Source organism: Leptonychotes weddellii, chromosome 8 (genome assembly GCF_054177405.1).
Source record: "Leptonychotes weddellii isolate Sample4059 chromosome 8, ASM5417740v2, whole genome shotgun sequence".
Classification (NCBI taxonomy): domain Eukaryota; kingdom Metazoa; phylum Chordata; class Mammalia; order Carnivora; family Phocidae; genus Leptonychotes; species Leptonychotes weddellii.
In genome coordinates this window covers 11,569,025-11,583,816 of record NC_138376.1, presented here as the reverse complement: position 1 = coordinate 11,583,816, position 14,792 = coordinate 11,569,025, and the positions used below count along the sequence as shown (strand labels likewise).

Here is a 14,792-nt window from a genome sequence, read left to right as displayed (position 1 = left end):
AATGTAAAGCAGTTAACTGTAGACAGTATTTTGCCTTAAGTTTCCTTCTGGGTGTATTTTTTTGTTTTAAAAATGAAATACTCTTGGGTATGTTACTATACGGAAGTACCAGCTGGCTGCAATGATTCCGTTCACTCTGACTTCTTTGTCAGCAGTTATTCTACACATTAGGGAGGGAAGGAATTCTCCAAATTCTAGCTGCATAATTTCATGGTCTTCCTCCTCTTCTGGGTGTGGGGTAGGGTAGAGAACCAACTCACCACTCAGGCTCCTGCAGGTCCGACAGCTGAATCAGTCTTGAACAAAGGGCCTCTTATCAATCACCGGTCTCAAAGCCTACAACTGTCCAATCAACAGTAACCATTATGTGGCACAACAGGGCCCAGGGGCATTAGCTATTAACCTTAGCCTGCCATTTCTCCCATTCCAATGCTGGGTGGCAGAGTGCTCCCTAGAGCCCGCCCAATGTTTAATGACCCATCAGGAAAAAGCATGACAGGGGCGCCTGGGTGGCTCAGTCGTTAAGCATCTGCCTTAGGCTCAGGTCATGATCCCAGGGTCCTGGGATTGAGCCCCGCATCGGGCACCCCGCTCTGCGGGAGGCCTGCTTCTCCCTCTTCCACTCCCCCTGCTTGTGTTCCCTCTCTTGCTGCGTCTCTGTCAAATAAATAAATAAAATCTTAAAAAAAAAAAGGAAAAAGCATGACATCCACAAGTATTCTCTCTCCTGGTAGGTAAATTTAGAATATTTTGTTCCATAACTTTCATTCCGGCTGACACAGAGGAAAAAAAAAATGTAAGGCTTTTATTGAAACCTATGTGGCAAGACAAAGCCTCAGAAAGCAGACCGCTTAGATTTAAACAAGTACCGCATCAACGAGAGCCGAATCGGAGTTGTCCGCAAAAGGAAGTTGTTCTTTATTCCAGAAATAGCTTTAGAAAGTAACGAGCGTGGTGCTAATTAGAGAGGAGCAGGGCAGGCTTGCCTATCAAAGCACCCACCCTCCCTGGCTGATGCTTGGAAAACAGGGAGGTATTTCTGAATAACCCTTTTAAATGCTATTCGGAGCTGAGCTTTGTACTTCTGTGTAACCACAAGTTGCTGCTCCTAACAGTGTCACCAGGTATCTTAAATAATTGTACTGGGGAAAAGTGACGCTTTGAGCACCGAAGCAAGAACGGGATTTTCAGTGAGTGCAGTGGGCGGCGGCCTGGTAGGCCGAGGGCGCAGGGAGCCGTCAGGCTGAGTGCACTGGGGTCCCGCAGTGCTTGTGCCACAAATCGATGGCCTTGCTCACAATCGCGTCCGAGCTGTCCCGGGGAATCTGTGGACAAGCAAACCAGTCGTTGTGAAACTTCAGTGTGTATGACATTCTCGTCTCCCTCATTCGCCGCACCACAGCACTTACATCCCCATCCGCCCCCCCGCCCCCCCAAAGGTTCTCACGACTTTTCAGAAGCGATCATGTGAAAGGCTGCGGCCAGGGTCTTTGTTTCACAGGCCACTGGAAGACAGGCTGAAGAGCTCCACTCAGACTACCCGGCTTTCAAGCCTGCACTGCCCACTGTGTGCCCCCCCCGGCAGGCTACCTGAGTTCAGATCCCACCTCTAAAAGGGGGCAAATGACAGCCTCTCTTCCTAGGGCCATTTAGGATTATGTGGGAGACTCCGTGAAAAATACTTAGCATGGGCCCTGGCACTGTCAGCCACTAACAGGATGCTGAGGACTCCTGTACTCACCACGCCTTCACGTGGTGCTATTTACTGAGCCGCTATTCAAATGTTAATAGCGGCCAATTAAAAAAAAGAATAGATTCTGGGTCCAGTGAAATTCATCCTGGCATAAATCTCCTCCAACTCTCACCTGGTTAAGGGTATTCTAAGATACACAGACATTCATTTAGACCTTTCCCTACATGCACTAAGTATATACTTAAGCACATGATCAAACCCAACTGGGATTCCGCCAGATAGTAACAGCAATGAAAGGGCTTACAAAATCCCCCACAACATCAGGCTTCCTTTTCCACTAAGAAGGATTACTCGACCTCGCATGACAGATCTCACTCACCTCTTCCTTTTCTCAACAAGCTTCCTGGTGGTCACATCAGGCGATAAGACTCTGGTCTTCATGCACACACTCACGATAACAGTCTCACTCCTCAGACCATCATCCCCCAAAGAGAGGATGCAAACTATAACCCACAGATCAACTTTAAGCTGAATTTTTCCACGGGGAAAAAGTGTTTCTTATAAGGTAAAAATATCAGAGAAAGAATGTAATGCAATAGGAAAATCTGGCTTGCTAAATGGACTTCCTTTCTAGATTCAAAATCAAATTTTAAAAAAAAGCACACTTACATTTTCCAGAAACTTTGTTATCTTCTCTGCACTGTTCAGAGCCATTACTTTTATTTTAAAGGTTAATAAAATTTCCACAGCTACAAAAACTAGGATCTTACAGGATCCACTTACAACTTTATCCCAAACCCTATAAAAAAATCAAGTGATATAATAAAATTATGAGTTTGAAATTTATGTTTAAACATCTCAAATTACAAAATTAAATCAAATTACTCCTTTTAAGTATAAACTTCAGAGAAAAGCAGTAATGAAATAATCATCAGAAAAGCAAAAACACAACAAATCAGCCATTTTGAAACATATTTCACACACAATCAGCACTGGAAGGGAAAAAGGAATGATCACTAAAAAGTACTTGCTCTGTAAGAGATCCACCAGACACCCATTCCCTAATGTTTTGAACCTGACATTTAAGGGAAGGAAAGTCTTAAACCAAAGTTTGGATTTTATTAATATTGTGTAATGCTAATCTAATAATTAAATACTAAGGAATAATAAAAGCAGTATATGAAATGAGATCAATGCAATTTCATTTTCTAGTGGTTCAAATTCCTAAAACTTCTCCAAGAGCTTAAGGAGCTAGAGGGCACCTGGGTGGCTCAGTGGGTTAAGCGTCTAACTTTGGCTCAGGTCACGATCGCAGGGTCCTGGGATCGAGTCCTGCATTGGGCTCCCTGCTCAGCAGAGAGCCTGCTTCTCCCCTCTCCGCCCCCTGCCTGTGCTCTCTCTCGCTATCTCGCTCTCTAATAAATATAATTTTTTTAAAAAGAGCTTAAGGGGCTAGTTATTGATCTGCGACCACTCTAGAAAAACTATTCTGATAATTCCTATACCTCTTAAAGTTGGTGTTACACTCTATGTGCTTAGTCATGTACTGTCTTGTGATGTTCTCTGCATGTCACCTTTCTTCCCAACTACCTCATACAGTCTTGGGGAGGGGACAGGACTCTGAAATGCCAGCAACACATGTCTGAAACAAATGAAAGCTGAGTGTGAGTCTCTGATCTCTGCCCACCTTCAGCCACTTTAAAGATGTCACGATGGAACTAAGAAATAGGAAGATTTCCTCCAGATCAGGATCTACCACATTTCTGGACAAGAAAAGCCTAGACCTATATAAGCTCCCGGAGATGGTTTCAGATGTGAATAGTGTACAGCATCCAACAGACTGAGGCCTTCAAGTTTTCTAATTGTATATTCTAATATTTCTACCATTAATTTGTATTCATGTGAGGTTAACGTTACTAATATTCCAGCATTTCTAACTGTATAAATAATAAGTAGAATCAAGTTGCTCTGTTGCCTGCCAGAGAAGTTAGCTTCAAATTATGATATTGTCCTAAAGCAAATTCATACTCTGAAGGATGATCACATTTGAAAAACCAGGATGCTCCTCGGCCTTCAGGCCTTTGACCATCTCTGAAAGCGATACTTGCCTCTGTAAACTGGATTCAGGCAAGCACCCTGCGAAGCACCTCTTGAACCAGAGATCATAAGGAAGTCTGGACAGCGCAGAACGCGTCTTCAGATGACTCAGCAAACGGCTATCTTCCAGATTCAAGTATTGTTCAAAAGCCTTTGGCTGATGATTAAACAGGAAGGGAGATTACTCATTTCCTGTGACGTAACATTACCCGATCTTACAGCCTGTGATGAATAAGATGAATTGAATGTACATGCTGAATGCAAGTAAGTGCTAGAAAACAAAACTTAAGACTCACCCAAGTCATGGGTGACGCAAAGTTCCCAGGTCAGCACTAACCAGAGCAACCAGCAATGTGGGACTGACGGGTTTTCCAGGACGGGACCAGGCAAAACAAAACAGTTGTTCCCCCTAATGTGACCCCAACAGCACTAACAAGGTTCCACATCCAAAGGCAAAAGTCAACTGTTTGGGGGAACTAAGAAAGGCCCATGACGCTCCCAGGTGCCCTAGAGCCATCAATGATATACTCAGGAAAAAGGGAGAAGGGGAAAGGGTAAGACCAAAGAAACAGAGTGGGACCAAAATGGGGAGAGGGGGTTCAGAAGAATGAGACAAAAAGAACTGGACGTGAAAAGGGCCCACCGGTCCTAGACCACACCTCTGCCAAGCACTACTGTGCACCACGCCAAAGAGACCCCTACAACAGAGACATCCAGAGGAGACACTCTGTACCCCGCTTGCAGGAGAATTCTCAGGAGGCAGAGAAATAACGTGGGGGGAACAAAGCACCTGGATTCCATCTGGTAGCCTCTCCCGTGAAAGGTTAAGCAGCAGCCAACTCTAGGAGCCTGGGCGAGCTAACAAAGCCGGCTCCCAGACCAGCCAAATCCACCTGGCAAGCTGCTGTATTTAGGGTCCACTGGCCAAGAATGGCGCTTGGGGGTCAAACCCTGAAGTCTGTATTCCTTATCCAGAAAAACACGACGACATCCCATATCACCTAAGCAAATGCAAATGTTTATTTTACTAAATATCTGCATCTCGCCCAAAGAGCTAATTCATAACCCTTACAATGTTTGCTAGAGCCAAACCCTATGCTACATACAGGGAATAGAGTAAATGACATAATGACATAATGTCCCTGCCTTCAGGGAGCGTACAATCTGCTTGAGACAAACATATAGGGGCGCCTGGGTGGCTCAGTCATTAAGCGTCTGCCTTCGGCTCAGGTCATGACCTCAGGGTCCTGGGATCGAGCCCCACATCGGGCTCCCTGCTCAGCGGGAAGTTTGCTTCTCCCTCTCCCACTCCTCCCTGCTTGTGTTCCTGCTCTGTCTCTCTGTCAAATAAATAAATAAAATCTTTAAAAAAAAAAGAGAGAGAGAGAGAGAGAGAGAGACAAACATGTAACAAAGCTATCATGGGGTAAGCACAGGATGCTGGACACATTGAGGTGGGAATCCAAACCCAGGCTTTACAAATCACCTTTTCCCAGAGAGGTGACATCTGAGCTGGCTTACAAAGAATGACGGGAACTAGCCAGGCAAAGAGAGGCCCACATATTAGTATCGGGCCCAGTTTTCTCCTCTTTCAGGGGATCTCTAATTTTTTCTGTTTAACCAAATTCCTAGACCTTCTCAAGAACACTACACACAGCTCCCCCAAACAGGAGTTTTCTCCAAAGTACAAGTTGTCAAAGGGCTCTTGTCCTCACCTTTCACCTCTAAAACCCTCTCCAGGATTTTGGGTAGTTCTGCCAATGGAATGTTTTTTCACAAACTGACATGGGTGAACACACACATACACATATTTATATATTATGTCTCATAGCAAAGAAAATCTCATCCAAAAGTCAGTACAAATAACAAATAAGATACAGATGAGTGAAAATTTTGAACTATTTATTGCCTCTTCCCTTACCATACTGTAAACTCAGTGAGGGCAGGGACTATATCTACTTTGTTCACTGCTAGTTCTCCAGTACCTAGAACACTACTTAGCATAGTAAGCACTCAATATATAATCAATGAGTGAGTGAGTATCATGAATTAAATGAAATGTTAATCAACATCTTGATAATCACTCAATGTACGTCTTCCTGCCAGTCTTAAGTTTTTCTAAATCTTTTTTCCTAATATGTTCATTATAAGAAATCTCAAAAATACAGTAAAGAATAAAGAAGGATATAAAGATCCCTTAAACTCACACTACCCAAAGATAACTACTGGCAATATACAGGTTGTATAGCACCCAATTGTTTTCCGGTATACATTACACACACTTTTATTAGTTGGCCTCATACTGAATACACAATTTAGTATCTTGCTCTTTGCACTCAACATATTGTGGGCATTTTCCCAGGTTAATAAACAACCTTAAAGGGTGAATATCCCTAAATAAAGAGAGCTTCTAAAAACAGAGAAGAAAAAGCCAAAACCTCCAAAGAAAAAAATGCAAATGACCCTCACCCATAAGAAAGATGCTCAACCTTGGTATTTAAAACAACAACAACAGAGGGGAGGGGGGTGGGAGGATGGGTTGGCCTGGTGGTGGGTATTGAGGAGGGCACGTTCTGCATGGAGCACTGGGTGTTATGCACAAACAATGAATCATGGAACACTTCATCTAGAACTAATGATGTAATGTATGGGGATTAACATAAGAATAAAAAAATAAATAAAAAAAATAAAACAACAACAACAACAAACAAAACTACACTAAGGTATCATCTCTAGTAATCACACGACTGGGTATTTAGCCAACCAAAAAATATAAAAACACTAATTCAAGGAGATACATGCACCCCAATGTTTACTACAGCATTATCTACAATAACCCAAACTATGGAAACAGCCCAAGTGTTCACCAACAGATGAATGGATAAAGAAGATGTGGTATATATACACAATGGAATATTACTCAGCCATAAAAAAGAATGAAATCTTGCCATTTGCAATGACGTGGATGGAGCTAGAGGGTATGATGTTAAGTGAAATAAGTCAGAGAAAGGCCAATACCATATGATCTCAGTCATATGTGGAATTTAAGAAACAAAACAGATGTGGGGCGCCTGGGTGGCTCAGCTGGTTAAGTGTGTGCCTTTGGCTCAGGTCATGATCCCAGGGTCCTGGGATCGAGCCCCACATCGGGCTCTCTGCTCAATGGGCAGCCTGCTTCTCCCTCTGCAGCTTCCCCTGCTTGTGCTGTCAAATAAATAAATAAAATCTTAAAAAAAAAAAAAAAAGAACCAAAACAGATGAACATAGGGGAAAGGAAAAAGAGAGGGAGGCAAACCAAGAAACAGAATCTTAACTCCAGAGAACTGATAGTTCCCAGAGGGGAGGTGGGGGGTGGGTGAAATAGGCAATAGAGATTAAGAGTACACTTAACATGAGGAGACTGAGTAACATACAGAATTGTTGAATCACTATACTGTACACCTGAAACTAATACAACACTGTATGTGAACTATACTAGAATTAAAATTTTTAAAAATCAATGAAAAAGGGCGCCTGGGTGGCTCAGTTGGTTAAGCTACTGCCTTCGGCTCAGGTCATGATCCTGGAGTCCCGGGATCAAGTCCCGCATCGGGCTCCCTGCTCAGTGGGGAGTCTGCTTCTCCCTCTGGCCCTCCCCTCTCTCATGCTCTATCTCATTCTGTCTCTCAAATAAATAAATAAAATCTTTAAAAAAAAAAAAAACAATGAAAAAAATTTCACCCTTAAAAAAAAAGCTATACTGAGGTATCATCTATCTCTCACCTATCTGACTGACAAAAATGACACACCATGTTGGCAAGGGATACTGTAGGGAAACACATTCATTCTCATTCACTGGTCATGAGGATGAGGTCTATTAAGGAGAATTTGGAACTATCTAGCAAAATAACATATGCCCTTACCCTTTGATCCAGTCAACCTATTTCTAGGAAACATATCCCCCAAATATACTGGTAAATAAATGAAAAGGCATATGCACAAAACTATTTATCCGTAACACCGCGTATAACAACAAAAGACTAGAAACATCCTAAGTGGCCAAAAGAGGACAGGTCAGATAAACCAAAGTATATACACAGAGTGGAGTAGAAAGAGTGGAAAGTAGAAAGAATGGAAAGAGATTAACCAGAGAGGCCGGCCAGGTCACACAATGAAGCTGTGAAAAGGAATAAGGAATGTCTCTATATACAGCTGACCCTTGAACAACATGAGTTTGAACTACGTGGGTCCACTGATATGTAAATGTGTTTTAATAAATGCACATGCACATTATAAATGTATGTTTTCTTCCTTACGAGTTTCTTAATAACATTTTTTCTCTAGGTTCCTTTATTGTAAGAATAGAGTCTATAATACATATAACATACAAAATATGTAATATGTGTTAATAGACTGTTCATGTTCTTGGTAAGGCTTCCAGTCAACAGTAGGCTACAGTAGTTAAGTTTCTAGGGAGTCAAAAGTTATACATGATTTTCAACTGTGTGGGGGCTTAGCATCCCTAACTTCAGCATTGTTCAAGGGCCAACTGTATTACTTATGGCATGATTTCTAGCATATATCAGGTGAAAACAGCAGGGTAGAGGAAAATGTGTATCACATGCTACTACTAAATCTAAGAAAGATAGTGAATATAAATACATATGTATATATACTTTTTTTTTTAGTGGAAAGAGATAATATTTACATTGCCTGAAAGTTTTAGTATAAGCAAATGGTAGATGAGATTATATTTTACTGCTAAACTTTTAGGTTATTTCCAGTATTTCCATGACCCTCAAATTCTTACTTTATAAAGAAAAGAAAACGTACCTCATCAACAGAAGGCAAAACCTGACAAAAAAAAAAAGACTTAACCACTCTGAGAGGAATTTATATTGAACTTAGGAAGAAGCTGTTAATAGTGTTTATTTAAAAAACAAAATAAACAAAATAACCTCTCTTTAGGATAGCTTTTAAAAAGCAGAGCAATGGCAATGAAAGTTAGTTCACTTACTTTACTGATTAAACACATTTAAGCCTGAGATGGCTTAAGGACGGTCTGCTCTGGAAAGAGATTAACCAGAGAGGCCGGCTAGGTCACACACTGAAGTTGGATTCTATTTTCCTTGCCAAAGACAGGCCTCGTCAAAGAGCAACATTTCCTAAAGCTTCGTAAGGAGAGGAGACGCTGTGATGTAACCCTATCAATCAGAATATTATGACATAATAAATGTGTCATCACCAGATAGAGTCTCATCTTCTTGTCATGTCAAAAACCCATCACTGCCCATCACATATACATTTCCCTAGGATGATAAAACAAGCTATGCTTTGTGATAACCAAATTTAGTTGGTAAAACCACAAAAATTTGAAAATGAGAGACAAGATTATAAAAACTCTACTTTAACAAGAAGCTAGGAAGAAGAGATCCACTAACCATAGTAATAAAAATTTTATGGGAAACTGAGCACAGCTTAAAGAGAAAAGATCACGTAAATCAGTAAGTCAAATAGCAACACAAAGGAAATTTAACTTTTCTTACACATTCTGAAGAACTTGAAAAAAAAACTTCGTAACTATTTAAAACTATGTGCTAAGTACTATAATGTACATATTAAAACAAATCTCTTTTTTGAAGATGAAATTAAGGTTTAGTGGGCATTTAGTATCTTGCTGATTCAAAACTCATTTCTAAAAAGAAACTGGAGTTCAAGCAAAGCCAAGGCACTTTTGAAACAGAACAACAACATGAAGGAATTTTCCCTACCAGCTACCAAAACATACGAGGGAGCTATATTGAATAAATCATATGGTACTGGCCGAGGAACAGACAAATAGCTTGATGGGGAAAAAAACCCAGAAAGAGATACAAAAACATACAGAAATCTAGTATATGATAAAGGTGGCATTTCAAATCTGTGAAAAAAAGAATGAACCGACAGATAGCATTAAGTGGTAGGTAGTTCTACTGCTTACTAACTGTGTGACCTTGGGCAAGTTACTTAACTGCTCTGTGCTTCAGTTTCCTCATCCATAAAAACAGAGAGGTGTGCTAAAATTAAGTTTTCATGAACAAAGTAAACTGCCTGGCATGAAGCACGAGCTTAACAACTATCAAACCGAAAGGGGAAGAGGAGGCTGACTGAAGGTTTACTGTAGTTAACAACAAAGAAACAAGGTCAAACCTGTGTTGATAACCAATCACAAACACAAATCCCTCACAAATTAAAGGACTCAATTTTAAAATGTTTCAATATAGAGGCACCTGGGTGACTCAGTCAGTTAAGCCTTTGACTCTTGATTTCAGCTCAGGTCATGATCTCAAGGGTCATGAGATTGAGCTCAGCATCGGGCTCCATGCTGGGCGCTGGAGCCTGCTTAAGATGCTCTCTCTCCCTCTGCCCCTCCCACCCCACCCCCACTCCTGCTTGCTTGAGCGCACTCTCTCCCTCTAAAAAAATATTAAAATAAAATATTTAAATATTTTTTAAAAGTTAAAGGTTTTTAAAAATCTGTTTTTTAATCTTGGAGTTAGAAAGGGTTTCCTAAATAAGATACAAAAAGCAAAATACTGACATATCCGATTATATCAAAACTTTAAAAATCTCTATACAACAGACAGGGAGAAAAGATTGTGAACATATGTAATGCAGGATTAATATCCTGACTATATCAATAACTCTTACAAATAAAAAAGAAAGATGCAAACAAAATAGAGAGGTGGACAAATACAAATGACCAATAAGCATATGCAAAGCTGCTCAGCTTCACCAGAAAATGAGAATATGTAAATTAAAATGAGATACCATTTTCACTATCAGATTAACAAAAATTTAAGAAACTGATACTATCAGGTATTGGCAATGGAGTGGAAAACAGAAAATCTTATCTGTTGGGGGAAGCAAAATCGGTATGCCTTCCGGGTGAGCAGCCTGGCAATTAAAAACTTTAAGTACATTTCTCTTTCAACCTAGCAATCCCCTTACAGGGACGGGTCCTACAGAAACACTCACATATGTAGAAAGGCTCATGTAGAAGGGCATGCGGACTGTCAACATGGAACTGTTATATTAAAACACGGCAAAATTCTTAACACAAAATAATATGAACACATTTTTAAGAGGAAAAAAAAGTGGTTCTAAATGAGTAGCTCTCAACCCTAGCCACACTTCAGAATCACCTGAAGCTTTTAAAAAAAGATAGAATTCTGGGCCCCACCCACCCCCAGAGATTCTGACTTAATGGGTTTGGGTGGAGGAAAGGCACTGATAATTTTTTAAAAGCTCCCAGGTGGTTCTAATAGGAAGTCAGGGCTGAACACTACTGATGTGCACTGACTTGGAAAGCGCTCCAAGACGTCAAGTTTAAAAAAAAATTGTAGAGGGGCGCCCGGGTGGCTCAGCCATTAAGCATCTGCCTTCGGCTCAGGTCATGATCCCAGGGTCCTGGGAGCGAGCCCCGCATCGGGCTCCCTGTTCAGCGGGAAGCCTGCTTCTCCCTCTCCCTCTCCCCCTGCTGTGTTCCCTCTCTCACTGTGCCTCTGTCAAATAAATAAAATCTTTAAAAAAAAAAAAAAATTGTAGAGCCATATGAACAATATCATAATATTTACGTGTTTTTTGAAGTTATATATATAAAAAATAAATCATTATATGCATGTGTGTGCACATAGATGGGCGTGTGTACATATGTATATATACGTGGATGTGGATGGATTCCATCCAACCTAATGTACATAAAACAGTCTAGGATATACACCCAGCTAATGAGTGTTTACTTCTTAGAAAGTGGGGGATGAGGACGTACAGATATATACGAATACTGGATTCATCCAGATTAATACTTCAAGAATATACTTGTGTTATCAAAAATAAAGAATTCGTTAAACATAAACTAGCAAAATGCTATAGAATTTACTTCAATACTAAATAAGAAAGGCTAATTAAATCATAGTATAATCTGGATCTCTTGATTTAATTAAGCAAGTAACATTATGCTTCCATCGCCATGCTTGTTTTCATTGAAATCAACTAAGTGGATTAAATTTTAAAATTCTGAAAATCAAATTTACGTAATTGAAATCTATAAAACACCCTTGTAACAGTGCTCTACAAAGCTAAAGGGTCTTCTCGCCAACTGCCCTGACGACTGCAGTTAGCACAGGGATCCTCAGGGCTCCAGCGACTTCCATCAGCGCCCCTCATCTGGCCCTGAAACGATCTCGGTTACTGCTTTCAACAGAATTTCCAAATGAAACAACTCAATGATTTAAGAAAAGAGACATTCATTTTTAAAGGAGAGAAACAAAGGGAAAAAACTAGAAAAACAGGATGGCAAAGAACCCCCACTGGCTTATGCGGAGGGAGCAAGTGTGGTGCCGCTCTCTGGACTCCCGAGTGAGCGCACCGCAGCCGGCCAGGAGGCTGCCCCGCTCAGAGCCATTCACCTCTCCTTCCTCACTAACAGAATCCTAGCTTAACAGATCACAACAGTGCCTGGCTAAAACCAAACCAAACCACATTTCCCAGCCTCTGCTGCAGACAGAGGCGGCCAGGTGCCATAGTCCTGCCACTAAAAGATATGAGGAAGGAGAGTCTGGCCAAGGGAGACAGACTGGACTGGCTGCTCCTTCTACTCCTTCACTTTTGACTTCACCCTTCCTTCCTACCTGCCTAGAACACAGAGGTCGCGGCTGTCGCTCCAGCATCCAGCTGTGAGCAGGAGAGGGAGGATCACCCCTAACAATGCTGGACCGAGAGGGCAGGAGCCCAGGGCCCCGCAGATATCGTGGCATTCTGGCAGCAGCTCTGGCCTGCCTCACCTCTAGACTTCTGATTACGTGAGAGGAAAAAATAAAGCTTCAGGTAGTTGGGCTTTCCGCTATATGCAGCCAAATTCAAACCTTAACTCATCCAGAGAGGCAATTCTAGATAAAGCCAGTAGATCCTAGACCAGGATAAGGAACAGAAAAGAGCAGGGGTTGCCAACTACAGCGTGCGGCAGGCCAAATCCAGCCTCGACCGTTCTTTCATGCACTGTCAATGGCCGCTTGGGTGCAACAGGAGCTGAGCTGAGTGTTGGCAAGAGAGACAGAGACACAGAGACCATCTGGCCCACCACCCTGGAAATATTTACTACTTGATCTTTTACGGAAAACATCTGTTGGCTCCTACTATAGAGGGTCCGCTCATAATTGTAGCAGCACGAGGAAGTAAGGCTATTTCCCCAGTACCACTGCTCACCCCTACCCCCGCAAGAGCCAAAAAAGCACCCCTTACCAGCTGGGGTAAAAACTCCCGGTACTTATTATTTAATTGGTTCACAAAGCATCGGATGATCCAGTAACAGTCGACACTATCCTCTACCATCTCTTCCACGGCTTTGGCAATGGCAAGAAATACTTCATCTTCTGGCTCCTGAAAGATTAATAATAAATCCCTGGTAAAGGGAGGGAGCCAGCGGAAGAGAGGAATACAGATTTCTCTCATAAAAATGAAACCTTACCCCCTAACTTTTGAAGAGGCTGCATTAATAAATCAAAGTGCAACCAAAAAGCACACAGTCCACCACTAAAGAGAAGACCAGGGCAGAGATATGAGCAGGTAACCAAAGAAATCTATTTGTATCAGTGGTGCTTACGACTGTCCAGGTTTCAGACTGAGCACGCAGAGATTTTTCTACCTTTTAACATTTAAGGTCATCAAAGAAAACATAAATCATAAGCAAAGTGCTAACTCTCTCCACTCAAAAGTATTCCCAGGGCTAGAAGAGAATTTCTTTCAAAAGTATGTGATAAACACCACAAATAACTGGAGACGTTTGTTAATACAGTAATTTGCAAAATTCAAGGACTCCAAAAGGACTGATAAAGCATCTTCTTAAAAAAAATAAAGCATTTTCTTTATTTCAAAGCATTCATACATATCTTTAGAATTTTGTCCTAAGCACCTAATAAGTTAAAATGTCCCTAGAAACATAATTTTAGGAATCAGAAGAATGGCATTTCTCAAACCTTGTGTCAATACTCAGAATATGAATATAAACCTTCAAGTAAATTTCAACAAAGTAATCTTATAAAAACTAGAAACTCCTGAAAATCTATTCTGTTTTCAAACACCATATCTCACACAAAATTACATTTTCAGGAGCACCTAGGTGGCTCACTCAGTTAAGCACCCAACTCTTGATTTCGGCTCAGGTCATGATCTCAGGGTCACAGGATCGAGTCCCACATCGGGTGTGGAGCCTGCTTGGGATTCTCTCCCTCTGCGCCTCCCCCAGCTCATGCACATGTGCACATGCACACATGCTCTCTCTTTAAAAAAAAAAAAAAAATTATTTTCATCTAGGATTTAACAGCCAAAGGACTTTAGTGTAAAAAAAGAAACTAAAAAGTATCTCTCGAATCCCTGAAAAGCCCCAAGTTAAATCAAAATTCCTAATTTAAAAAAGCATTTCATTTTAGGCCTCCTTTCAACTTCTTAATATTCTATAAAATGGCCAAGAGTAACAGAATCACAGTAGGAAACAAACTGAGGGTTGCTGGAGGGGAGGGGAGCCAGGGGATGGGTTAATTGGGTACTGGGCATTAAAGGAGGGCATTTGATGTAATGAGCACTGGGTGTTATATGCAACTGATAAATCACTGAATTCTACCCTTGAAGCCAATAATACATTATGTTAATTAAATTAAATTCAAATAAAAATTAAAAAAAAAGTAACAGAATCACAAAAAATAAATTTTTCTAAACATTAATTAACGTATCAGAGGATGAGAGAGAAGGAAGAAAAGGGAAAGACAGTCTCCTTTCTCGGACTCCCACCCCTTACTGGGCACTGTGCTGGGTGCTCCTGAACGTGGCATCTCACTGGCTCTAGGAGAGTCTGAGGGGTAGGGAAGAGGACCAATGTCCTTGAGTATGTTCCCAGCCCTGTGTCGAGTGCTGTCACACCCTCTAGTATATGGTAACACTAATGAGGCTGAGTGGGGCTTGATGACTGGGGAGATGTGCGGTGGCA

At 41.3% G+C, this 14,792-nt stretch overlaps 1 protein-coding gene across 5 annotated transcripts in view; it reads right to left on the bottom strand.

Moving 5' to 3' along the window:
• Positions 1-894: 894 nt before the first annotated feature.
• The window catches only part of TBC1D7 (TBC1 domain family member 7), a 22,920-nt gene continuing 9,022 nt past the window's right edge, over positions 895-14,792 (bottom strand). For 4 of the 5 annotated variants that reach the window (XM_081827673.1, XM_031027240.2, XM_006732496.3 and 1 more), the window contains 4 exons: positions 13,052-13,189; positions 3,802-3,947; positions 2,363-2,492; positions 895-1,325 (listed from right to left, as the gene is read on the bottom strand). In XM_081827673.1, coding sequence (XP_081683799.1) covers positions 1,239-1,325; positions 2,363-2,492; positions 3,802-3,947; positions 13,052-13,189 — 501 coding nt within the window. In that variant the 3' untranslated portion in view covers positions 895-1,238. The remainder of the gene's footprint in view (positions 1,326-2,362; positions 2,493-3,801; positions 3,948-13,051; positions 13,190-14,792) is intronic. The other variant, XM_031027241.2, reaches the window with a different exon arrangement.